Source organism: Cydia fagiglandana, chromosome 24 (assembly GCF_963556715.1).
Source record: "Cydia fagiglandana chromosome 24, ilCydFagi1.1, whole genome shotgun sequence".
In the NCBI taxonomy this organism is placed as follows: domain Eukaryota; kingdom Metazoa; phylum Arthropoda; class Insecta; order Lepidoptera; family Tortricidae; genus Cydia; species Cydia fagiglandana.
The window spans coordinates 4338834-4366674 of NC_085955.1; the positions used below are offsets into that span (position 1 = coordinate 4338834).

The 27841-nt window shown below is 40.1% G+C and overlaps 2 protein-coding genes across 2 annotated transcripts in view; one reads left to right on the forward strand and one right to left on the reverse strand.

Moving 5' to 3' along the window:
* LOC134676310 (modular serine protease-like) overlaps positions 1–9829 on the forward strand; it is a 35702-nt gene extending 25873 nt beyond the window's left edge. Inside the window, exons 11-15 of the mRNA XM_063534685.1 lie at positions 1133–1294; positions 1865–1980; positions 3036–3212; positions 6822–6981; positions 9456–9829. Coding sequence (XP_063390755.1) covers positions 1133–1294; positions 1865–1980; positions 3036–3212; positions 6822–6981; positions 9456–9658 — 818 coding nt within the window. The 3' untranslated portion in view covers positions 9659–9829. The remainder of the gene's footprint in view (positions 1–1132; positions 1295–1864; positions 1981–3035; positions 3213–6821; positions 6982–9455) is intronic.
* A 2631-nt stretch (positions 9830–12460) lies between these two features.
* Positions 12461–18958, reverse strand: LOC134676273 (uncharacterized). The gene is made up of 5 exons (XM_063534643.1): positions 18765–18958; positions 16316–16551; positions 15922–15983; positions 14875–15086; positions 12461–13029 (listed from the first exon to the last, which is right to left on the reverse strand). Exons 1-5 carry the CDS (start codon positions 18883–18885, stop codon positions 12650–12652), a joined length of 1011 nt encoding a protein of 336 aa, XP_063390713.1. The 5' UTR covers positions 18886–18958; the 3' UTR covers positions 12461–12649.
* Positions 18959–27841: the final 8883 nt, after the last annotated feature.

The window sequence follows — 27841 nt, forward strand, 5'->3', positions numbered from 1 at the left end:
ATCCGATCCTTTCTCGTCACTCCACACATCCATCTCAGCATTCTCATTTCCGCTGCATGCACTCTTCTTTCATCCGCTACTTTCGTCGCCCAGCATTCTGATCCATACATTACAACAGGTCTCACGATCGTTTTGTATATTTTCCCCTTAAGTTTAAGGGGCATTCGTGGATCGCAAGTTGTTCCAGAGACCTGTCGCCATTTCATCCATCTATCATCATCCAGCGATATATCTAATATAATATACAAATACTTAAATACATACAAAACATCCATGACTCAGGAACAAATATCTGTGCTCATCACACAAATAAATGCCCTTACCGGGATTCGAACCCGGGACCATCGGCTTCGCAGGCAGGGTTTTACCAAGCGTTTTTTTTAAATAAACGCTAACGAAATATTGTGTGTTGAGATTCGTCTCTGTTTCACGTAGGTACTATGTGTTAGAATCATATTCTGTTTGTTATTTAAAGTTCACTTCTGTCGGCAGTATTTAACAACGTGTGTGCATGTAAGTAATAATTTCATGACAGCTTAATACGAGTAGAAAAGGAGTATCTACTTCTATATTATTGTTTGTTCTTCAAAAGAAAGCGTTAATACGAGTAATGCAAAAAAGACTTTACAGTACATATGGTCCTATTTTTCCGCACTAGTGCGTAAAATAGCACTTTTCGTGCGATGTCAAAAGTTTAAAGGGCCATATGTACTGTAAAACGTTGTACGATACACGTGCGAATAGATAATTCGCAACTCGTGTCGATTTAAAAGACTCCCTTCGGTCGTGTTTTAATTTATCGCCACTCGTTTCGAATTTTCTCTTTTACGCACTTGTATCGTAAATAACTATTACAATACATGTGGTGCTACTTTCCCGAACTAGTGCGGGAAAGAGCACTTTCCGTGCGTAGGTATGTCGAAAGTTGAAAGTGCCATATATACTGTAAAACGTTGTACGATACACGTGCGAATAGGTAATTCGCAACTCGTGTCGATATAAAACACTCCCTTCGGTCGTGTTTTAATTTATCGCCACTCTTTTCAAATTTCCTCTTTTCCGTACTTGTATCGAAAATTATGAGTAATGCTAACATCATCAAGACTGTACTAATCCTACCCATGAACTACAGAATGTGGAACACTCACGCCGAAAGGCGAGCAGCTGGTGATCAACGGCGTGAACGCCGAGCGTGGCGAACTGCCGTGGCACGCGGGTATATATGACAAGAGGTTCACGCCCTACATGCAGATCTGCGGGGGATCCCTGGCTTCAACCACAGTCATTATATCAGGCGAGTATTCTTTATTAAAGACAAGATTCTATTTGGCACTGAGATAGTGTCGCCACAAGCAGCAGATAAACCTACATTTTAGTCCACAAAGTTCCAGTAATATATGTATAAGTATTTTTTCAAATTATGTTGAGTACCTACATTAACGTATATCTCAGAACTGGCCTGCATGAATGGGTCCAATATAGTGATGTTCCACCGCTACAATGCGGTTGGTCGCAACTAGTTGCGTTAGACTCCACGATTGGCTCGAATGCGTGAATGACACCGCTGAGCTAGTACCATTTTTAGTGCTCGTAAGGCCGGTCCTGAGATATACGTCAATGGTTGAGTATCTAACATAAAAAAGCATTAGTATATCTAAGCTCCAAAATAAATGTAACGAATCTAAATTAAAACGGCTCGTTGATAATCAACGTTTAAAACTGGACCACAGTTGTATCGTAGGGACTGTAGTTACCTGAGTCCATCGTACTCGTACGGATATGGATAGTCAAACTCGTATGGATAGTCAAATAAAATATTAGCACCGGTCGTGTCAACAAGTAACGAAACCGCTTTTTCCAACAGCTGCGCATTGCTTCTGGAACGACGTGGAACGCGTGCTGCCAGCGAAGTACTTCGCGGTGGGGGTCGGCAAGCTGTACCGCCCGTGGAACATTGAGGAGGGCGGCCAGAAATCCGACGTGAGTGTCTTGACGAAACCGGAGGACCCGCTTGAAATCGCCTTTTCACACAAACGTAGTTCTCATTTTCCTTTCTGGATATTAACATTATTACGTGTTATGTACAAATTTTTAACCAGGCCACTGACGAACCTTCCAAATGGATGCCGTTACAATGGATTCATCCAAATGGACGGCATCCTAATATTAAACATTGTAGGTTTTTGACATTAACGGACCGATTTTGGATTGCAGCCACGCTATTTGGACAGTTGGAAGGCTCGTCAGTGGCCACCTTTAACTAGTCTATCGCGATATAAATTCATTATTTATACCGAATCAGTCTTTTCTGTTTTTTATCACCAATTATGCATAATTGCATAATCCATGGTCACGGAAAACTGACGTCGCACCAAATCTAGGCAAATCACTTAATTCTAGCCCAAAATAGAGTAATTCTAGTAAATGAATATAATTCAGCCTAAGTATATTGTACATGTACTATACAGCCTATGTATGTCCCACTGCTGGGCACAGGCCTTCTCTTGTGCGCGAAATAATTTGGGCTATAGTCCCAACGCTGGACCAATGCGGGTTGGGGACTTCACCTTTGAATTTCTTCGCGGATGTATGCAGGTTTCCTCACGATATTTTCCTTCACCGAAAAGCTAGCGGTACACATCAACTGATATTTCGTACATAAGTTCCGAAAAACTCATTGCGAGTTGGTACGAGCCAGGATGAACCCACGACCTCCGGATTGAAAGTCGGATCCACTCGGCCACCACCGCTTCAATACTCGACCCAAGTTAAAAAACCGGACAAGTGCGAGTCGGACTCGCCCATCGAGGGTTCCGTACTTTTTAGTATTTGTTGTTATAGCGGAAGAAATACATCATATGTGAAAATTTCAACTGTCTAGCTATCACGGTTCGTGAGATACAGTCAGACAGACGGACGGACGGATGGACGGACGGACGGACAGCGGAGTCTTAGTAATAGGGTCCCGTTTTACCCTTTGAGTACGGAACCCTAAAAATAATGGCGTTTTCACCACCTCCTAATTATTTTCGCAGGTGAGCGACATAAAGGTGCCGCCTCGGTTTTCTGGTGCGGCCAGCAACTTCCAAGATGACATAGCGCTGATCATTCTGGTGACACCAGTCGTGCTGGCCAACTACATACGCCCCGTCTGCGTCGACTTCAGCGTGCTGTTTGATGAGCGGCAGCTTAGACCTGGGAATATTGGCAAGGTAGGTCAGAGCGATCAGTAGAGATGTCGGCGGCCGATCGTAAGATGAGGCATATCGAGAAAATCCTAGGCATATCGTGAAACGTGAAAATCTTTGACTCGTCCCCTGAGTCGACGGAGCCCCGCTACGCGGGGCTCCTATTTCTGGGCAGTTTGCCCTTCGGGCATCTGAAGCAACCTAACGAACCTATCTTACCTATATATTGGTTTAATGTGACTATCCTCAAAACAATACACAGGAACATTACGATCTGCCTGATCTTACGATCGGCCGCCGACAGAGACATAGAGAAATATGTAAGAATAGAGTACTCACTCCATAAACTCAACAAACGAATTGTTGCCTGCGGTATTTCCGGACCGATACGACCTTCAAACCTTCAAGAAAAGAGCGTACTCCCATCTTGAATGCCGGCAACGCGCTTGCAACCCTTCTGGTGTTGCGGGTGTCCATGGGTGGCGGTAATCGCTTACCACCAGGTGATCCGTCTGCTCGTTTGCCTCCTATATCATATACATATAAATAAAAACCGGGCAAGTGCGAGTCGGACTCGCGCACGAAGGGTTCCGTAGCATAAAGCAAAAAAAAAAACGGAAAAAAATGCAAAAAGAAAACGGTCACCCATCCAAGTACTGACCACGCCCGACGTTGCTTAACTTTGGTCAAAAATCACGTTTGCTGTATGGGAGCCCCACTTAAATCTTAATTTTATTCTGTTTTTAGTATTTGTTGTTATAGCGGCAACAGAAATACATCATCTGTGAAAATTTCAACTGTCTAGCTATCACGGTTCGTGAGATACAGCCTGGTGACAGACAGACGGACAGACGGACGGACAGCGAAGTCTTAGTAATAGGGTCCCGTTTTACCCTTTGGGTACGGAACCCTAAAAACCAGGTTTGGTACCAAATGAACTATTATTTTCACATCTAGCATCGAGTAGCCGAATTATCAGTACCGCTACTTGATACTAGATGTCAAGTGAGTCGGCTCACGAAAATTGTACTGAACAACATTTTACAACTAATATATTAAAGCAGATGGAGTTGAAAATATAGTTCCGGCTAATCTGGTTATATTATTAGCTGAAAATGGTTGAGCGTTAGACTTTTGGGTTGGTGCAACATCTATTATCAAGTAGCAGTACTGATAATTCCGCTACTCGATGCTAGATTTTTTTTATTTTTTTATTTTTTTATTTTTTATTTATTCAGAACACATACAGTCATATAAGATACATATGTTAGAGGTGCGTAATACACACATAAATCTTAATACTAAAAAGACCTGGAGGTTCATAAAATATACATGTAACTGAAAATTGGTATACAATAGGTACAAGCATAAGCCCAAGGTAGGATACATACAACAAGAAGCAAGAATAACTCATTAATACTTACAGCAAAAAGTCGGAATAATAATAATAATTACAGCGGGGGTCAAGAAAAGAAATATAGAATTCTGAAAATAGGAAGCGTAGTACAGAAAAATAGATAAAAATCAAGGAACAATAGCTATCAAAATAAAATCTCAGAGAGTAGGTAGTTACAGCAATAATATTTTTTCCTTTAACATGATTTTAAGTGTAGTAAGTGATTTGTGAACGGGATCAATCCTGCCTAGATGTCTATTACAATAGTTGGGCACTCGTCTGAAAAACGTATGCTGCGCCTATTTCTTGCGAGCAAAAGTAACGTGAAAAAGGGGCCTAGAACGTAAGGGGCGGTGCGGAACACTAAAAAGCACTTTTTGTAAAAGATTAGGGCATTGGATTGCATTTTTACAAATTTTGTAGAAAAACATAACATCCAAATACATCCTACGATTACTGAGGGAAGGGATATTGAAGTACTTCGCAGCCGTCGAGGTGTCATTGAAGTGAAAACCTGTCCTATAACTAAGAGATTTTATAAAAATGTTTTGAATCCGCTCCAGTCGATCAATATGTACCTGATACTGCGGTGACCATATAACACTACCGAACTCGAGGACGCTACGGACAAAACAGAAAAACAATAACTTATAAGTTCTAGGTCGCTTAAAAGGCTGCCCTACCCGAAGCAACATGCCCAAATTTTTATATGCCCGCTTACAAATGTTATCTATGTGGGTATTAAAATTTAATTGCGAGTCTAATGTAACTCCTAAATCTCTAATGAAGGAAACTCTTGAAATATTTGAATGGGATAATTTATAATTATATATTATAGGGTCTTGCTTACGATTGAAGCTGATAACAAAACATTTGTCGGGGTTAAGGAAAAGATTATTATTTGAACAATATTGGGAAAAACGATCTAGGTCTTCTTGCAATGCATGGCAATCCGGTTCCGAAGTAACAGATTTGTATATTTTCGTGTCATCAGCATAAATTAGGTGATCAGAGTTTAGAAAACAATTAGCTATGTCGTTGACATACAAGACAAAAAGAAGCGGGCCAAGGTGTGACCCTTGTGGTACTCCGGATGGCACGGGAAGAAAACGCGATGTATATCCCTTCAATGCAACAGCCTGACTTCGGTTCGAAAGATATGATTTTACCCATCTCAAGAGATCGCCATGTATACCGCCATGTAGACAGCGGCGCCGACCATCTACTTCAGCGGAATGACGTCATCAAAATGACTCCCGTTTCGTTGCGAATATTGCATATTGTACCCAAACTATGCATGGCACATAATTGTGTGTGGTATTGAATGAAAGCCAGTTAAATATGCTATATTTCATTTATACAGTGTGTACCAAAATATTTATAATGAAAATAATAGTCTTTTTGGTACCAAAATTGATGTATAGAGTGATCGCTCTATGTATTTTTTTCTGTATGGTAGAGATTATGATTATGAGATAAAATTTTCATACATATGTAAGTCGGGTGACAATGCAATGTAATGGTACCGTCGAGCTGATCTGATGATGGAGACAGGAGGTGGCCATAGGAACTCTGCGTTAAGACAACGAAATCTAATTGTGTATGGGGTTTTTAGAATTGTCTCGATGAGTATTAGTTGCACGCTGAAAGTAAAGTACAGTCAGTGATAAAAGCTGGTACCAAAAATTTAATTTCTGGTGTGCAAATTTCTACTTTCTATATCTTTTGTAGTTTCGGCTGTGCGTTGATGAATCAGTCAGTCAGTCAGTCAGGGCACTTGCATTTATATATAATATCTTGTAGACCGAGCTTTGCTCGGAAAACATATAAAAACTCAAAAATGTGCCTTTTCCGAGAGATAAGACCTAGCTAGATCGACTTTCCGCCCCCGAAAACCCCCATATAGAAAATTTCATCGAAATCGTTAGAGCCGTTTCCGAGATCGCCGAAATATATATACATATAAATAAATATACAAGAATTGCTCGTTTGAAGGTATTATAGATAGATAGATTAACTACCGCGATAATAGATAGGAAGATTGTTGAGTGCTACCGTTCGCCAACAAACTGTCATGCAGTTTGGCGAAAAAGTATGTGTAATGGATTACTGTGTATTTTTTATTGAGAAAATAAATTAACAAAAAAAAAAATAGAAAACAACTGGTTGTGTTCAAACTATTTTGAACATATATATGTAATCTTTAAACCGTTTTTGAGCTTTTTATTTTATTTCAGGTGGCCGGCTGGGGCTTGACGGCAGAAGACGGCAACGCGTCACAAGTCCTCAAGGTGACGAACTTACCATATGTGGACGTCGAGCAGTGCATCGCGGACCTGCCTTTCGACTTCCGTAGCTACATTACCAGCGACAAAATATGCGCTGGCACCACGAATGGTGGGTTTCTTTACTTGCCTCATTTTAACCTTTAGCCCTCGGGGCTATTCATAAATTAAGTCATTTCAAATTAGGGGATGGGGGTCTGGACATCGGATGACGGTAGCATGAAGTAGGAGGAAATGGGGTCATTTGAAGCATGATTTTTGGATGATTATAAGGGGGGGGGGGGGGGGGGTCAAAAATCGATGACGTAATTTATGGACAGCCCCCTCTCCACACATGTGGAGGGGGTTTTACTTGGCTCACTCCGCTATTTCGTCGCGTCGCTACAAGTACATGAGGCCCACACCAATTTTGGCATCTAGCCATAGTAGTTACCGCGCACTGCTATGAAACGGACGCTTGCTCGCGCTTGCGTCACCTAGCGGCCATATTTGTCGTAATAGATGCGTCTTATTAGAGAGTAAACCTTCTGTACCTATAGTTCTTTTTTTTAGCATTAGAAAGAACTCCACAGAAGCAAGCGTGCAGTTTTTATCAGGCTCTTTAATTGTTAATAATTATTGAATTATCTAATGTAGCATGGTCAATACATAGAATTTACTTCAAATGAATACCGCTAAAAGTGCCGGATTTGGAACCACAAGCTTACTTCTGCGAAGTTCTTTCTAATGCTAAAAAAACGAACTATAGTACTATTATTTATTCTGTGATTTCGGTGAAACGTCTGCGAACGATGCTATTAAGCTGAGAATAAATTTAAAAGTGGAGAAATTACTCTCTTTGGTGAGACTTGAACACGGAGTCTCTTGAGAGATACTTGTACTATTTGTTCTTTATTTAAGCTAACAATCAGGATATTTATCCCATTGTCATATATCTCAGGACGGGCCTTACGGGCACTAAAATGGTACTAGTTCAGCGGTGTCACTCACGAATTTGAGCCAATCGTGCAGTCTAACGCATCTAGTTGCGACCAATCGCGCCCGTGATTCAAACTCATCAACCAATCGCGTTGTAGCGGTGTTACACCGCTGTACTGGCCCCATTCTTATTGCCCGTAAGGCCAGTCCTGAGATATATATTTCGGCGGCCGATCGTAAGATCAGACATATCGTGAAATTCTTAGGCATATCGTGAAACGTGAAAATCTTTGACCCGTTCTCTGAGTCGACGGAGCCCCGCTATGCGGGGCTCCTATTTCTGGGCAGTTTGCCCTCCGGGCATAAGAAGCAACCTAACTAACCTATCCTACATATATGGGTCAATTTTTGAAGAGGGTGTTTTTTCGACATTTGTATGGCAATTTTTTATTTTTGAAATATCTGATCTATAATCATCGTTTTAGGAAGGGTTCTTAACAACAAAAAATATACTGTAGGAGGCACCTCTGTACTTTTTAAAGTTAGCTAGATATGGACGTTTAAAGATCGACATTTGTATGACACTATTTAGCCATTTGTAAGGCGCTTTTGACATGTATAAGGCATTTTTTCGATATTATATGGCAGTATCAACATGTATATGCCACTATTTATTATTTTTGTTGCATTTATAAGACCCTGACGACATTTGTATAACACCTTCTCGACATCTGTATGGCACTATGTCGACATTTGTATGCCACAATCGACATTTATATGGTCAAAATAGCCGTATAAATGTAGCCATACAAATGTCGCGACATGTCGCCAATAATATTTTTTTGCGATATTTCCTACACAATACAACCGATTCACTTATTTATTTTACTATATATTTTAACACTATATTTGCAACTATTATTATAAAATAAACATTTTTATTCCAACTATGTACCAACGCATTAAGCGTCCATACAAATGTCATTGTAGTCGTACCAAAATATATCGAAAGAGATTTTTATCTGTTTTTAAATAAATTAAACTGTTTCCGGGTCTACATTTGATGTCAATCGATGCCCAACTAACCGAACTATTGCGTTGTAAATTTAATCTAACCGTTATTCAATAGACAAAGAAGATTATAGGGGGGTATATTTAAGTCATAACAAAATAGGTGCCGCGCGGGGCAGCGATAAAAAGGCTTCCCTTGTTTTATTAAATAACGCATTAATTTATTAATATGATTAAATCAATTCTCTAGAAAATGCTCTTTATAGAAATACAAAGTTGTTTATAGTACGTTGCCTACATCCGAAGTTATGATTTTTTTTATTGCGCGATGCCGCTACTGGGACACGAGAAAAACGGCAAATTTCGCCGTTTTTGGAACTTCAAATGCGATTTTGTCAGGAACAAATAATATTTTAGGTACAGTTGTGCATGATTTTTAAAGCTTATAATACACTGAATGAAAATATATACATACCCAGTCTTTTAGTCCTATGGACTTCGAGTTTTAGCCGTGGGACAGCAAAAAATGCCTATTTGAAAATTGACCCATATATTGGTTTAATGTGACTATCGTCAAAACACACAGGAACATTACCATCTGCGTGATCTTACGATCGGCCGCCGACGTATACATCAATGATATTTCCATGTTCACAGGCACGGCCCTCTGCAAGGGCGACAGCGGAGGCGGTCTAGTATTCCCCGAGGTGGAGCGCAACGTCCAGCGCTGGTATCTCCGGGGAGTGGTCTCTACTGCCCCTAGCAACGGACACAAGTGCAATGCCAACTCTTATACCAGCTTCACGCAGCTGCTCAAGCATGACGACTTTGTTAGGAAGCATCTTAATAACAGGAGCTGATAATTGGTACCGACGCATACCAAACTGAGGGGCTACCGCGAAAACCGAAATTCGCGGAGGATCTTTCTCTTTCACTCCAATGACGGCGTAATTAGAGTGACGGAGAAGGATGCCCGCAATTTGTGAACTTAGATTTTCGCGGTTATAGCACTGTTGCCTAAACTAGGTAGGGTTGCCATATGGAAGTATTAAATGTCCTGATAAAAATCTGGATATCACCCTAAAAATCCGGACATTTCTTGTAACAGAGATTTGGCTGCTCTCTGCGGTGTACTGTATCGTGGATCTAACTTTCCCTTTCCCCCCGCCCAACCCCATAGCCCCCTCGCGCCCGCGCCGCATCGCATTCGTTACGCAGTATATAACGTAAACATTTTTTTTATAAGGCCATTCCTAAAAATCCGGAGACTTGCCAAGTCCGGCCGCAATCCGGACAAAGGGCCAAAAATCCTGACATGTCCAGACAAATCCCGACGTATGGCAACCCTAAGCCTAGGTGACAATCGCTTACGCTTCGCCATCGAATCGGTTTGTGTCTCTCTATCACTCTTCTAGATTAGTGTGACAGTGACAGTTGCGGTTCGTTCGCTACGGAACGTTAGCGGTTGGCATGTTGTCTATGTGGCCTGGGCCGTCATAACTCAAATCCATAGAGAAATAAGGATAGAGTGCTAACTTCATACAGTTTTCATACCAAAACGCTGGTTATTTCGTAGCGGGTTTTTAGCGTCAAGTAGTGGATTTATCAATACCAGATATAACCAACGGAAACGCCATGTCTATAATTTTCGGTACAAAATAGTCTGCCGTTTTTTGCGGGGGACAAATGAATACGTAACGTAAACATAGCCATGTCAGATAAACGTCAGTCCATACCTCCATACATGTGGTTGACGTGTGGTTGACCATTGGCCGCCTATTTACGACAGAGGGGAACGGCTGACCACTCCGTTATTGACCACTCTGTTGGTTATATTATCTAAGGTACCACTATTTGACACCAGATGCCACGAGTGTCGCGGCTGACGAGAAATGTACCTATTGCTAAAACAATTTACCACTAATATTATAAGCAGGAGTTGAAAATAGAGTTCCAGTTAATCCGGTTATAATATTAGCTGAAAATTGTCGAGCATTAAAGTGACATTCCATTTCCAACTACAGCAGCAATACTGTTCATTTTACTATGGAAACTGACAATGACAGCGACGCGTTTCCATAGTAAAATGAACAGTATTGCAGCTGCAGTTGGAAATGGAATGTCACTCTTAGACTTTTCGTTCGTCGCGACATCTATTGTTGAGTAGTCAAAAATAACCCGCGTTTTGGGTAAGAGAACTGATATTATGGAGTTAGCACTCTGTCCTTATTTATTTGTATTGTGCTCAAAACACTCCATGAGTTTGTTAAATGTAAAAGATTGATATTATATACATCTCTATCTCATTGTATTTTCGTTGATCTTGAGTGTAGTATGGGGTCATCCATTAATTACATCACACATTTAGGGGTGGGGGGGGGGGGTCAATTGAATGTGACATGTTGTGGGGTTGGTGGAGGGGGGAGTCACAAACTTTGTGACGTCACTTTAACTTCATCAATAAACGAAAATTTATTTAAACTATTTTATTCGCCGCACAGTTAAATAACTAGTTTTTGGAACGATAATCGTTTACTAGTTTAGTTTTCTTTCATAATCAGTTTTGGGTTATAAAATTAAAAATATTTTAAAAATATTTTGAGTAAAAATTAATAATACTTAATTCGATTTGTCGATTTCGTTGAAAAACTGTGAGGTCACACCAGGGGAGAGAGGATTGCCAAATGGGACCAAGTGTGACAAGCAGGGAGAGGGGTCAAAAAACCTTGGAATTCGTGTGATGTAATTAATGGATGACCCCGACTGGTAAAAGGAAGTCCTCACCTCTAAGACTTGATGTATTTTTTTACTTTTGTATTTTTATCTTAGCTTGAACTGTAGCAAAATTTAAAGAATTGAGCCCTCTAACGAACTATATCGTTTTTTTTAGCATTAGAAATAAGGTAAACAATCTTGATGTGTCTTTTAATTGAAAAACACATTTCAAAAATAAATTACGGCAAATATGTAACAATTATGAATCTAATACGATCATTTATATTCTTCTGCTTTCATAAGTAATAGTTTTTGATTTAAAAAAAGCGTTTTTCAATTAACAGACTTGTCAAGATCGCTTATACCTTCTTGCAAGTTCTTTCTAATGCTAAAAAAAACGTTAAAGAATTATTACAAGAATATTCAAAACACGTTGAGTTGTTTAATGTAAAAGTCCCAATGGTTGACGGCCTAATACCAATAGTTAACAGTCCATTTTTGACCATTATTGGCCTGCGGCAAGCAGCCAGCCAGCAAATAAGATTGAAAATGATAACTATTACAAGTATTGGGACAGTGTCAAGCACTGGAACATTTTCGTTACGTGATCAGAGCCAATTTAGCTGACGAGTAACGTCAAGCTCTATTTAGCAAATTTTATGACATTTATTTCTATTTTTTATTATTTTAACTAAACAATAAACATAAAATCATGTTTTTTCCAATTATTTACAAATTAAGGTGTTTTTTCCTTCTCTCCTAATATTTTGTTTGTACAGGGCTTAATATAAAAAATATCAGTTAAATATTATCATATTCAAGGCTCGCTAATGATAAGCGCTAGCGGCTCAACTTACGTAAATTCTAATAAAATAAAACCAAATCATAAAGTTTTAAATCGTTTTATTACATAAGTGTGAACAATTTGCTTGTATTGTTAGAAAAATAGTTCTCTATCGCTCTTACATATTCGAGTGACCCCTACAAAAGTATAATCAAAGAAAAAAAGAGAAAAGAAAATAAAGAACAAAGATTTTTTTCTTTGTTGGAAAGGATAAATGACATTAAAAACAAAGAAAGAGGAAAGGAAAATTAAAGGAAGGTGGGAAGGATAAAAGGGGAAACTCCTGAAAGATTTAGCCCCAATAGTCATAGTTAGGTATCTTGGGTTTAGGTTGAGGCATAGTTTCATTTATAAAATTTACAGAATTTATATCCACTGCCAAAGAATACTCAGACCCTGACAAATACAAGTATATTTTGTCACCTAAACGCACAGTAATATTATTACCGTCTAGCGAAACATTGTAATCTATATCGCACGTTTCCACAAAATTCCAATTTCCGTTGTTACACGTCATGCGTTCCCTCATTCCAGTGGTACTATAATAAAAGTCGTTACATTTTGGGTAAACTGTGGTATCAGTTATAACGAAATCGTCGCATTTTACGTTATGTCTGTCTCGGTCCCCGCAGAAGTAGGTGACGCTGGGTTGACGTGGCACTTCGCAGAAATCTGGAAAAAGGTAAACAAAACTTGTTTAACTTTTAAGTGAAACCATATCGTCGGGTGACAAGCAAAAGTCACTAATTAACTCTTCTTCCTCGCGCTATCCCGGCATTCTGCCACGGCTCATTGGAGCCTGGGATCCGCTTGACAACTAATCCCATGATTTGACGTAGGCACCAGTTTTTACGAAAGCGATTGCCATCTGACCTTCCAACCCAGAGGGTAAACTAGGCCTTATTGGGATTAGTCCGGTTTCCTTACGATGTTTTCCTTCACCGAAAAGCGACTGGTAAATATCAAATGATATTTCGTACATAAGTTCCGAAAAACTCATTGGTACGAGCCGGGGTTTGAACCTGCGACCTCCAGATTGCAAGTCGCACGCTCTTACCGCTAAGCCACCAGCGCTTCTCTAAAAAACAAGTGCGAGTCGGACTCGCGCACGAAGGGTTCCGCACCACAATGCAAAAAAAAAAACGAAAAAAGCAAAAAAAAAACGGTCACCCATCCAAGTACTGACCCCGCCCGACGTTGCTTAACTTTGGTCAAAAATCACGTTTGTTGTATGGGAGCCCCATTTAAATCTTTATTTTATTCTGTTTTTAGTATTTGTTGTTATAGCGACAACAGAAATACATAATATGTGAAAATTTCAACTGTCTAGCTATCACGGTTCGCGAGATACAGCCTGGTGACAGACGGACGGACGGACGGACGGACAGCGAAGTCTTAGTAATAGGGTCCCGTTTTACCCTTTGGGTACGGAACCCTAAAAAATAAAGTCACTAATTAACATCATTGAAATTATAGGAAATTGTAACTTTATTTTTTTGATAGTACTTAGTGAGTTTTGCTTGTCACCCGACGATAGGGTCATTGCGTCAGTTTACCGTCCAGTATCTGTTTCCGTCTACTTGGCGTAGTTGCGTATAATTTGAATATATGCCTATATATTCAAGAAATGCGTATAATTTGAATATAAACCTACCGGTATGTTAAAAAAATGATACGCAATTCTTTGTAGCAACTACGCCTACGCCAAGTGGACGGAGGACTATAACCGCAAAAATCGAAGTTCGCAAATTGCGGGGATTTTTCTCTGTCACTCTAATTACGCCTTCATTGGAGTAAAAGAAAAAGATCCCCGCAATTGGCGAATTTCGGTTTTCGCTTTCGCAGTAGCCGCTCAGGCACTGGACGGTGAACTAACGCAATGATATTTATTTGGATTTGATTTGGTTTGTTTTTATTTGATATCGTACAGTTAAGTAATATTTTACTCGGGTTGGTGTGGTGAAAAATTTTCACTCGGGAACAAATTTTGTTTAACCCTCGTGCTTTGAAACCCTTGCAACGCTCAAGATTCAATTTTTCGAACCATTCGCTACGCTCGTGGTTTAATTTTGAAAATCTTTTGCTTGCTCGTGTATCAATATTAGCATGAGCGATTAAACAACAACTTTGCCCCTTAAGAGTAGGTTAAGGTTAGTTAAGTGTAGCATATTTCTATTATACCGGGTGTGGCCTGTAATATGAGCAAAAAATTAAACTGTAGACTGTACTCCTCATACTGACTAACATTTGTTCAGTGACTTTTAAAAATAACTTGTGGTTTGATTTTTAATACACTTTAAAGTTTATTCTAAGACGCAATGTATTGCGAATATTGTGTTGTTTAAGGCGTGACAAGCAACGTCAATCACAGGCCACACCCGGTATATGTTTTAGTAAGGGCTGTTAAGCACATAAGTGAATGTCCTTAGTGTGTCTTTGTAAACTTATCTCCTGCTCACATATTTCTATTTGCTTTCCAAATAAATAAAATAAAAATAAGATAAATTAACAACTTACGCTCACAGGAGGTAAACTCGTCCATAGACCACTCGCCATCAGAGCAACGCATCTCCACCGGACCGTTAGGACGTAACGGCGCGTCACACGACACGACCATCGTGATATTGTCAAACGCCATCCAAGGTTGTGCGTCCGGCCTTCCTGACACTGAGTACGTCCCGAAGTCTGGGTTTTCGGGCACCACGCAGAGGTTTCTCGGTGTTGTAGATCTGATTGTTTTAAAAGACGAAATTTAAAATTTGGTTTTTATAGATGGCCAAGCAAATCTTGTCAGTAGAAAAAGGCGCGAAATTCAAATTTTCTATGAGACGATATCCCTTCGCGTCTACATTTTTCAAAATTGCAGCCTTTTTCTACTGACAAGATCTGCTTGACAACTATATTCGATATATTATACAATATTTTGGATTACGCGGGCCTTTAAATCCCGGTCTTTTTATAGGCTTGCGTTGGGATATAGATCCAACTCGTAGATGGCCATTGAAGAGTTTTCATATCGTGAAGAATATAATTAGTTTATACAAATATAGCCTCAATACATTACTTTTAAACAGAAAGTTGTCTTAAAGCATTTTAACTTGATCTCGCAGTGTCCTGGACACTGTCCCAATAGTTGTCACTTTCAATCGAGCTGTTCAACTATTGGAATTAGGCTTTTACATTTTCCTTACTTATCCTTGGCGGAAAAAAATATGGTAATTTGTTTAGTTATGTACAAAGTACTAAGTATAGATTTGCTGACGAAGAACTTTCATTTATTTTACTCCGGTGATTCTAATTTTGATTTGTCAAAATAAATACATATTTAAAATTGAATGGAATGAGAGATCGTTTTATATGCCTTTTTTCGGCTAGGGAACATTATTAGGTATTCTAAGGCCGACTTGCACCATTCCACGAATCCGGGGTAAAGCGGTTAAACCTGGAGTTATCATGGTTACCAGTACAATTTGACACTGGGTTAACAGTTTAACCGCTTAACCCTGGGTAGCGGAATGGTGCAAGTCGGCCTAAGTTAATGTTAATGTTGTTAAAAGAACTTACACATCTGGGACGGGAGTCGAGTTGGGGATAACAGTAGGTGTACTGCTGTCCATAGTATCGTCCTGTAAACGTAATCGTCTTAAATTATAACTAAAAGTTTTTTAAATGAATATAAAAAAGACTACCGACCAAAATCGATTCTTTTTGTAGTTATTAAGGACAAGTTTTTTAATTTCAAATATGTAATTACGTAGTGACGAAGTTCTAAAATTTAGCATTTTCGCATTGGGCTAGCGTGGGGACTATAGCCCAAGCCCTCTCGCGCTCGAGAGGAGGCCTGTGCCCAGCAGTGGGACGTATATAGGCTGAGATGATGATGATGATGTTCTAAAGTTTAGTAAAACGGAAAACTTGACTTCTAAAAAGTGCCTAGCGGCCGGATAAATGTAATAACCTCTTTTGAAACAGTGCTGTCAGGTTCCGCTATAACGACGTCGGGTTCGCAGGTCTGCAGAAATAACCAACCATTGTTGGAACATTTCACACTCTGAAGCTCTCTTGCTGAATGGTAATTGTCGTTGCATTTCGGTAGTGCACTGTCACCAATTGGCACTAAATCCCCGCATTCCTGGTCATAGTTGTCCCCGCAGTAATATGTGACGCTAGGGTGCCTTGGATTCTCGCAGAAATCTGGAAAACAAGAGTTTACCTTAGTGCTTTCCGTTTTTCCGGATCTTAAGAGTCAAACAAGTCTAGCCACCGCCATACAATTTGAATAACGATCTCATTTTTTAAAACAATATTCTGAAATATGATGTTCACAGAAAAAACGCATAGGTAACCTTAGCTCATCCTCAAAAAACAAAATGATACACTTTTTGATTAACCCAGAAGATAGTAGTTTTTTCGGTTACTTGTACTTCTCGAGATTGGACTAATAAGATTAGTTTTGATGAGCCAATTTTTTGCAGAAAAAAATCTTTACATAAGACCGAGCCGGAGCTTTCTATGAAAAGTACCACGTACCGATCAGCCGCCATAGTAAATGACATGTCGGACGCCTTGGCCCGGGCGCGACCCGGTCTAGCGTGAGTCATCCTTTATCAGTGAATAGTGTACTTACACGAGCAATAGCTACTCTCTGCGGACCAATGGCCGAAATAGCATTGCATCTCCTCGGGTCCAACCCGACTGTACGGCGCGTTACACGTCACGTTCACCCCCAACTAACATCAGGCGCTAAATTTAAGGGTTAGAAGAGATTTATATAAGCGCCTATTTACTCTTTAGGTGTTGTTTGTGCTCTAAAAATAGGAGTTATAGCCGGCTATAACCCCGTTTTAACCCCGGATTGGGCACAAATTTTATCACCATAAGATTTATAACAGTGCTACAGTAGGGTTAGCGGATAAAAAAAGAGACATAAGCGCGGTATAGTGGAGCTACAATAGTGTTAATTAATTCTTTAGGAGCTATATGGGTTGCATATAGGTGACTACAAACTGTTGTAGTAGAAGAGCGCTAAAGTAGTGCTGTAATAGCGTTGATTAACAACTTAGGATTTAAAAGGGTGCCAAATAAGCGACTACTAACTGTTTGAGTAGTAGTGTAGAGCTATATAGATGATACTTTCAGCTTTAGATGGTATATTAGCATTTAAAGTCAATATTTGTAACACTCAAGAAGGTAATTGCACATCTTTCCTTAGCCCTGCCTGCTTTGGTTGCAGATGTTTCCATTTTGTATTATTATTTGTAAGCTTGACAGCTTGAAGTGAAATGTAATGGCGGATAAATAAAAGCAAATAATTATTTTAGTTCACTGATGCCGGTGTTATCTGCGGATTTATGATGGCGAAATTAATTACACTGTCAATAACTATATGTATTACTAACAAAATTTTAAAGGGCCTCTGATCCTTTGCATATTTATCTGAATATAATATTTTTTAAATTGTGGTCCACCGTATTTAATTTTAGCAAAATTACACAATATACGTGAAGTCCGGTTTTAAATACAACAATACTAACATTATGTCTATATTGAGTAAAAGTATCGATTTTTATTAAGTATTTACGTTCTAATTATCAGTTTTTGTTTTGCTTACTGATTCATCGGTCATATTAACATGGCGCTATAGGCTTAGGTTGTAAGTAAGACTCTAATAACACTATAAGATGTACTAAGGTATTGAATAACGCCCGTCTGCGACTACATGATCTATAAAAGTGACTCATAACTTCTCTTTTCGACTGTAAGTGAGACAAGAGAGTTAAGAAGCGATTGCGAGTAACGGAGCTATAAAAGAGTTTTTATCGCCTGTTTAGAACCTTAAGTGAAATTTGCAGCTGCTTATTACTCATATAGATGTTAAGGTGGTAGAATTCACTTTGCTATAACACTAGCTGCTTAAGATCCATTATAGCGGCCAAAACGGCTACTGAGGATCTTAAAGCTATACATGGACCTCTTAAAGACCTTGATGTCACCAGAGCCTGTAAGCTTAGAGTATATAGCTATTCTACAGCCGTTATATGTCTTTAGGTGATAAAATAAGTGCTAAGTGTCGCCTAATTGTTTGTTGGGCCGTCACTTCGTCAAACGTCATTCCGGGGCGAGCGTCCGGCCTTCCTGACACAGAGTACGACCCTTCGGACGGGTAATCGGGTAATACGCACAGATTCGACCCGGCAAGTGGCACTAGAATTAAGATTGTATTATTAACGCACTTATATTGTCACTTGTAATTGATTTTTAATGATTCCAAACTTCAAACTACAACATTTATTCAGCAAATAGGCCACAAGGGCACTTTTACACGTCAACATTGAATTTTCTTTAGGTAGCTAAGTATTACCCTCCGATTTTATTATTAGTACCTACCTACTGAATAATGTACTCACACAAGCAGTAGCTAAATCTCTCTGCGGACCATTGGCCGAAATAGCATTGCAGCGCCTCGGGTCCAACCCGACTGTACGGCGCGTTACACGTCACGTTAACTATCACTTCGTCAAACGTCATTCCGGGGCGAGCGTCCGGCCTTTCTGACACAGAGTACGACCCTTCGGACGGGTAATCGGGTAATACGCACAGATTCCACGGTGGCACTAGAATTAAGATTGTATTATTAACGCACTTATGTTGTCACTTGTAATTGATTTTTAATGATTCCAAACTTCAAACTACAACATTTATTCAGCAAATAGGCCACAAGGGCACTTTTACACGTCAACATTGAATTTACATACAAGCAAAAATAATAATTCAGCGGGGAATAGAGGGGAATCAATGGTTGTAATCTCGTTGTAATACTTGTAATCCACATCTCTTCTCCGCTTCGTTAGATTACAATAGGTTGATTTCCCTCATCTCCACTCCTCAGTGCAAAGGCAAACTTCAAACTTCAAAATTTATTCAGCAAATAGGTCACAAGGGCACTTTTACAACATTGAATTTACATACAAGCAAAAATAATAACAATACATCAACAATGTTATAAAATACAATGGCCCAGGAGTTTATGGTGTCACTCTGTTTGTCATGCAGACTTGACATCGACGGACTATACTTACGTTTACACTCGGGTATGGGTGCGGACCATTGGCCGCGTTCACAGTGCATTTCCTCAGGGACCTCCAGGCGGTATGGTGGTTTGCATTCGACGATGACGGTCAAGCTTGAGCCAATGACCGTGTTCCATGGCCCTATCGTCAAGTGGACTGAACCATGCTGTGGCAAGAGGGGTGGAAAGCATGGCGTGTAGCTAAAAACAAAGAGAATAGAAAGTAAGAAAATACATTTATTTACGTCAAACAAAAATGGAAATAGGCTGTATCAGGGACACAGCCGCTATGGCTGACCTGAAACGTGGTGTGAACAGCTAATGCGAAGGCCGAAGGCCGAGCTCCATGATGTCAGTGCTTTAGCACAGAACAAAATAGTGCAAGTGTCTAAATGCGTCGGCCGAAGGCCGAGCTCAGCGTAGGGCCGAAGGCCCGAAGCGTCCAAGATGTCAGTACTTGAGGATTTTTTAGCTTAGGAATTAACTAGAATAGATAGTATCTCACCAAAAACATAAATGTAAAAAAAGAGACCCAAGTTCAATACAAAAATTATGCTTGGCTGTGGGCTTCGCCGCAAAAAGAATGGAGAGCTAAATGAGTGCCAAGTTCTATGCAGAATCCAAATATGTATTTATAGGAACAAAATAACGTTATGATACTTATAACAATTGTTGTTATTTAAAAAAATGTGAGATCTTAAAGTAGGTTAGATTTGACTTGGCCAGTTTTTATCAGAATTAAAAATTAAGTTAAAGTAAGTTATATCAATCTCACCTCTTCGGGATCACAGTCTGCGTTCTGTTGCAAAGAACATCATCTTCGTCCGACCCGTCAGCGCAATCTCGATAACCGTCCTGTCACATAACACATAATACAGCATATAAAATGTTTTATGGTTACGGTGTAGTACCGTAAAATGGGGTGAGTAGGGAGAAAAGTGACATTCAAACCTCGATAACATTTTATTTTTACATATGTAAACTGAATGGTATAATATAATAAATGTTCTGGACGTTTGTATTTAAGTTTTTTTTATGATTTTGGGTAGTTCTATTTCATAACCTTACCGATAAGCACAAAATCCCTCCTCACCCCGTAGTACCTCGTAGTTGGGGTGAGATGGGATTTCATACAAAGGTGATTTTGGAACATTGTTAGATCGTTTTTTTTTTCTTATGAATACTTTATTTAGGTAGCAGTAGCCTTTAAAAACCATCTCACCCCCCTGGCATCCCTTCTCTCCCCATTCAGAACCCAACTCTCCACGCAATCCCTACTCACCCTATTTTACGGTACGTAATTTACTAGCGATCCGCCCCGGATTCCACAAAACCTTAACAAATTATACACCTTAACCTTCTTTAAAAAATTACTCTATTTAAGGGTGAAATCCACATGAAAATCCGTTCAGTGGTTTTTGAGTTTATCGCGAACATACATACACACAAATAGACGGACGCGGCGGGGGACTTTGTCAAGCCAAGCGCGCACCACGATTTTTTGTCGCGCGATAATTTAGCCGCAGAAATGTAACGTATGGGTTTATATGGCGGTGCGCGCATATGCGACAAAAAAATCGCAGCGATTTTAAAATTGTGATTTGTTACATTCTTCCGCGACAGCGCGCGACGCGATTGTCGCAAAGTGAATTGCAGCATACGAAGCTGTATGGCCCCGCGCGCACTGCGATAATAAAATCGCAGCCGGGACCTCAGTCGGCATTTCGCTCTCCAAGCGTCAACATGTCGGAACCTGCTTCTCCAATGGAGTTACAAGATGAGACGCTAGATGTTGACCGTTTAATTATAGAAATAGAAGGAGGTCACCTTTGTGGCATAAATACTCAGTCATACAGCGATTGCATATTGTTTCACGACAAGCGACTGGTACGACATCCATGTCGAGAATGAACAAATCGTCGACTTTTTCATCGCAGTGCGCGCACTGAATTTTCTGCGATAAATTACAGCGCGATTCTAAAATCGTGTCGCAAAAATTAAAATCGTGGTGCGCGCTTGGCGTTAGGGTTCCGTGCCCAAAAGGTAAAAACGGGACCCTATTACTAAAGGTGTATCCAGATTAGTCCATTTTTCGCCAATCTGATTCAATTGCCCGATCGAATCAGGAGGTGTGGACACAAATACCAATTTGGGAAACTATAAGAACTATACTGTTGAAACTTGGTAAGTAGATGTATTCTGTGAACCGCATTAAGACAAAAAAAAAAACAATAAATTTTGGGTTTCAAACTCACTCAATTTTTTTTTTCATCAAACACATTCGTGTCTATGGATAGGTCTTCAAAAATGACATTGATGTTTCTAATATATTTTTTTTCTAAACTGAATTTTGCGCGAGAGATACTTCCAAAGTGGTAAAATCTGTGTCCCCCCCCCTGTAACTTCTAAAATAAGAGAATGAAAAAATATATGATGTACATTACCATACAAACTTCCACCGAAAATTGGTTTGAACGAGATCTAGTATAAGAGGTAGTTTTTTAGGGTTCCGTACCCAAAGGGTAAAACGGGACCCTATTACTAAGACTTCGCTGTCCGTCCGTCCGTCTGTCCGTCTGTCTGTCACCAGGCTGTATCTCACGAACCGTGATAGCTAGACAGTTGAAATTTTCACAGATGATGTATTTCTGTTGCCGCTATAACAACAAATACAAAAACAGAATAAAATAAAGATTTAAGTGGGGCTCCCATACAGCAAACGTGATTTTTGACCAAACGTTTTGAGCAACGTCGGGCGTGGTCAGTACTTTGATGGGTGACCGTTTTCTTTTTGCATTTTTCGGTTTTTTTTTTTGCTTTATGGTACGGAACCCTTCGTGCGCGAGTCCGACTCGCACTTGCCCGGTTTTTTTTTATTACGTCATTAATCGTAAACTGCAATTTTATTATGTTACTTGCTGTTACGGAACCCTTCATAGGCGAGTCCAACTCGCACTTGGCCGGTTTTTTTTTAATTTGGCTGTGTACAGTGTGTACTTAGTTACAAACTAGTGGCCCGTTTTTAGCTCTCGAGTGTACTAAAATATGGTATCGTCTTGGGTCGTCCCATTCGTTTTTCGTCAAGTTATTAAATTAGTTCTATTCTGCTTTCGTCACTCATAGTCATTCTACATTGAAAGCCACCGACGATTCTGATGAATGTAGAATGAGTGACGAAAGCAGACTAATTTAAGAACTTGACGAAAATCAAATGGGACGACCCAAGACGATACCGTAAAATGGGGTGAGTTGGGTGAAATTTGACTTTCAAACCTCGATAAAATTTTATTTTTACATGTGTAAACTGAATGGTGTAGGGTAAAGGCACCAGTGCTCAGACATGCACCAGTAGTCAGCCTTTCTTGCCTATTTTTGGCTGTAAATAATAAAGTTTTTCTAATGTTCATGTGAAAACTAGGTAATATTATAGATTGATAAGCTATTCATTGAAAAATACCTTAATTTTTTAACGAATACTCTACGATTATCCACAAATTTTTTTTAAAGTGGTGGTGTCTTCTGACATGAAAGGTTAAGAGATATGCGCCATTTTTTTTGGAATGTTACATGGTATTTTGATAAGACGATATAGATATGAGCGCCGCGCCGGCGCGCCGCCGCCGCCGACAAAATTTTCGCGCCGCCGCCGCCGACGTTGCGCTATCGGCGTGGCATCGGCGTGACCTTGTAGATACTTCTACTTTCAGAATCAGATGATATATATTTTATGTAGTTTAGATCTACACGGGGCTAGTCTCAATAGCTTATAGACATTCAAAAGGTATTTTAGATCCAAAAAATTCAAAAATATCGATCATCATCATCATCAGCCTACTCTCGTCCACTGTTGGACATAGGCCTCTCTTATTGCAAGCCATTGAGCACGATTTGCGGCAAATCTAATCCAGTTCTTGCCAGCCGCCTTGCGAAGGTCATCGCTCCATCTAGTCTGAGGGCGTCCTACGCTACGTTTGCCTGTTCACTCGAGAACTCGTCTACCCCAACGGTTATCGGTTCTACGACTAATATGACCGGCCAACTGCCACTTCAGCTTGCTAATCCGGTGGGCTATGTCGACGACTTTAGTTCTCTGACGGATTACTTCATTTCGTATACGATCCCTCAGAGAGACTCCGAGCATAGCCCTTTCCATAGCTCGCTGAGCGACTTTAAATTTATGGACCAGTCCTACCATGAGTGCCCACGTTTCGGCTCCGTATGTGACGCACTGATTGAAGACTTGTCTTCAGACTCTGTGGGATTGATGACGTGAAGACTCGACGAAGCTTCCCATATGCTGCCCAGCCCAGCTGTATCCTTCTATTCGACTCTTTCTCGAAGTTGTTCCTTCCTAGCTGCAGTATTTGCCCGAGGTAGACGTATTCCTGAACAACTTCGAGAACAGCCCCTTGTACTGCAATAGGTCCCGGAGCAACACGTCCGTTGAACATAACTTTTGTTTTGTCCAAATTCATCCGGAGACATTAGCGTTGAGAAGAATCAGCTAGACAGGTCAGCATATGCTCTAAATCCTGCAACGTCTCAGCCATGATGACGATGTCGTCCGCAAATCGCAAGTGTGAGATGTACTCGCCATTAATGTTGATACCATGTTCCTTCCAGTCGAGCGTTTTAAACATAATATATTCTCCAATGCATTTGTGAACAATTTGGGGGAATCACATCCCCTTGTCTCACACCACGATGCATGGGAATAGGCTTTGTCTGCTGGTTTTGGACTTGGACAGACATGGTAGCTGCGTTGTACAGACATCTCAACACTTGGATATATCGCCAGTCGACTTGGCATCGCTGCAGGGAATCCAGAACAGCCAAGATTTCAATGGAGTCAAAGGCTTTCTCATAGTCCACAAATGCTAAGCACAGGGGCCGATTATACTCCTCAGTCTTCTGTATAATCTGCCGCACTGTGAAGATGTGGTCTATGGTGCCGTATCCTCCTCGAAATCCGGCCTGCTCCGGTGGCTGAAATTCGTCGAGTCTTCGTGCTAGGCGGTTCGTGATGACCCTCGAAAACAGCTTGTAGATGTGGCTTAGGAGCTAAATGGGTCGATAGTTCTTCAATAGGGCCTTATTTCCCTTTTTGAAGAACAGCACGACAGCACTCCTCCTCCATACCACTGGAGTTCTCCCATCGAAAAGAACGGCGTTAAAGGTGTTCTGGAGCTCCTTCAGTGCAGGTTTGCCTCCCGCTTTCAGAAGCTCAGTTGTAACGGCGTCGAAGGTGTCGGAATCAGGTCTTCGGTGTTAGGTGGAGCTCGGCCTTGGCCATAAATCGGTTTATTGGGTCGATATTAGTTAATGACGGACCTTGATTTTCCTCACTTCGGCTCTTTGGACTGTCGACCAGACGTTTCCCTGATACAGTCAATCCGCTACTTCTTACTTAGCACAAAAGATAAGGGCCACGCAAAGATCTTCCGGCGAGGGCCTCGCCAAGATTAAGACCGCCTCTAATGCTGCGCGATATCGTTTATACTATATAAAACAATTTCGTACCTTTATTCAATAACTATTGCTTGAAATTGAAAAATCCACTTATTTTATAACTTTCTTACAGCAAAAATATGTATTTTCGGTAATATTTTGGTTCTTATTCTTTTTTCATTAATCAAAGGTGTTTCAAGGCCACGCCGCCGATTCGCCGCCGCCGCCGACCGATTTTGACCGGCGCGCCGCCGCCGGCTAAATGGCTATCGGCGCTCATATCTAAGACGATAGCAGCCGAATTGTGATTTATTTTTAAAAGAATATGGACTGCTAAACCTAATTAATACCTAAACTATCTGAAAAACGTAAAAGATATATTAATCCATGAGGAAGTAACATTATTATGGCGGCTGACTATTGGAAACTACTTTTTTATACAAAATGCAATAGTCAGCCTCCCCTGGCTGACCACTGGGTTTGAAGCAGTAATTTTAAAAAGGTCGTAAACCCAGAAGTCAGCCGGGGGAGGCTGACCATAGGATTTAGGATTTGTTATTATTTTAAAATGAAGTGTAAGTCGTTAAATCAAGCCCCTTTCAAAAAGTACGTTATTATGAATTTATTTGATTGAAATACATTAAATACCGAGTAGTCAGCCTGTGGCTGACCACTGGACAATAAGCTCACTCTATTCGAACCCACTAATCAGCCATTAGAATGGGATGGCTGGGCACTGGGTACCCAAAGGCTGTGTATTGGTATACAGGTGGCTGATTACTGGCAAAAATGCCCTTTTATTATATTTTATTAAATATTTCCAAAAGTTGAATTCAATTAAGTTTTATTCTTTACAAAAATTAAACTTTATTAAATTCTTAAACAGAAAAACGTTGATAATTGATAATACCTATTGGTTCATAAGTGTGCAAATTATACGATCTTGAACATAGAAATTTCGTTATAAGGCTGACTACTGGTGCTTTTACCCTATATAATAAGTGGTTTGGACGTTTGTATTTTATTTTGGGTAGTTCCATTTCATAACTTTGACGATAAAGAGGAAAACCCACCTCACCCCGTAGTGCCTCGTATTTGGGGTGAGAGAGTTTTTCATACAAAGGTGATTTTGGAAGATTGTTGGATCGGTTTTTTTTATTATGCGTATTACTATAGCCCCATTTTAAATTGGAATACATTATTTTTGTAGCAGTAGCCTTAAAATCCCTTCTCACCCCCCTCTCAAACCTTCTCTCCCCATTCATAACCCAACTCTCCCCGCGAAACCTACTCACCCCGTTTTACGGTACCTAAAATATACATACCGCATCGCACTTCACACGGGCAGGGACGCACCCGCCATACTTGCATTGGAACAGGCCCTGCCCGCAGCGGCGCCCCGCGCATGCGCGAACGGATTCATCTGTGCCGTCTGCGCAGTTCACCTCGCCGTTGCATATCTGCGATCCTGGTATCTTGTCGCCGTTTTCGCACTTGTATACGCCACTGAATTAAATAGGAGAATTTCCTGAGACCCCAAGGTGACAATCATACATCGACTAGTAAAAAAATGTTAAGAATAAGTTTTTGGCAAAAATTTCATTTTTGGTACAAGCTTTTATCACTGACTGTACTTTTCTTACGACAGACAACTAATACTCATCGAGACAATTCTAAAAACCCCTAACACAATTAGGTAGCGTTGTTTCATCACAGAGTTCCTATGGCCACCTCCTGTCTCCATCATCAGATCAGCTCGATGGTACCATAATATTGCATTGTCATCCGATTTATACATGCATGCAAAATTTCAGCTCAATCGGGAACCGGGAAAAGGATCAAATTTAACATGCAAGATTTGATTACACACAGACAGACAGGACAGCGGTCAGGTGAAGCTAGCAAAAATGTAGTGGGATGGTAGATGCTACGAAAATTCATGTGACTATTTCCATACATAATTTTAGTTATAATTGGCGTTTTCTATCAACGATTATCATATTGTAGGATTGTAGGTAGTAAAAATGCTTTGTAGAGGCAAAAAGACAACTCTAAATGGTTTAATAAAGTTTTTGTCGAAAATATGTTTTATGAAAGATTTTATTGCAATTAAAACTAAGTATGCTTTTTATTATAGATATCTAATCGTTACAACGATTGAGGTATGACCACAAACACGATTGAACTAAAGTACATTAATTAGTATAAGTAATTACCAGAGCCCGGAATTCTCGTAGCATTTTTATTTATTTTTATTTTTATTTATTTTATTGATTCATAAAATTTACACAGCATTACAGCGGACTAATACACTATGAAATTTATAATAGACAGTATTTATACAAACAAGGTACATGATACAGTCTACAAGGAAAAATAGAACAAAATGTCAGAAAGAAAAACTAATACAAGACAGATGATTCACGCTTATCCAACGCCTCACAGAACTTCATACATTCTTTACACAGATCCATCCAACTACTTGCAAATACATCACATTCTGGTGCTGATGCGAGGACCGCAATGTATTGCAGAGCGCGGACAAGTGGTGATTTGCTATGGGACACAGTTTGAGCTGTCATAGGGACTTCTCGTTTATCGACTTTCGATTATACATATGTATATCGATAAATACAGAATACATGTAAAATATGACTACGAGTAGAAGTAAACAACATGCACTCTTGTCGCGAATGAGCGATGTCTTCGAGATAACCTTTGGATGCCAACTTTTAGGAAATTATAAATATAAATTAAAATAATATTTTATTGTTTCTTATAAAGCCCCCTCCACACTCGTGCGCGAATCGCGGCGCGAAGCCGCGAACGCAAGTGTGGCGTCGATTTTCGCAGACAGCGAAATCGACTCCACACTCGCGTTCGCGGCTTCGCCCGCGATTAACGCACATAGTCTGGAGGGGGCTTATCTCTTGCTTCGGAACGTGCGCCTGATTAGAGTAAAGTTTT

Excerpts from the sequence above, each read along its gene's own strand:
- LOC134676273 (XM_063534643.1), bottom strand. The coding sequence starts at position 18,885 with ATGACGTTTGACGAAGTGATAGTTAACGTGACGTGTAACGCGCCGTAC. Across the intron at positions 16,552-18,764 it reads GAGATTTAGCTACTGCTTGT|ATTTCTGCGAGAATCCAAGG; the intron begins GTGAGTACATTA and ends CTTGTTTTCCAG. Across the intron at positions 13,030-14,874 it reads CGAGTTTACCTCCTGTGAGC|ATTTCTGCGAAGTGCCACGT; the intron begins GTAAGTTGTTAA and ends ACCTTTTTCCAG.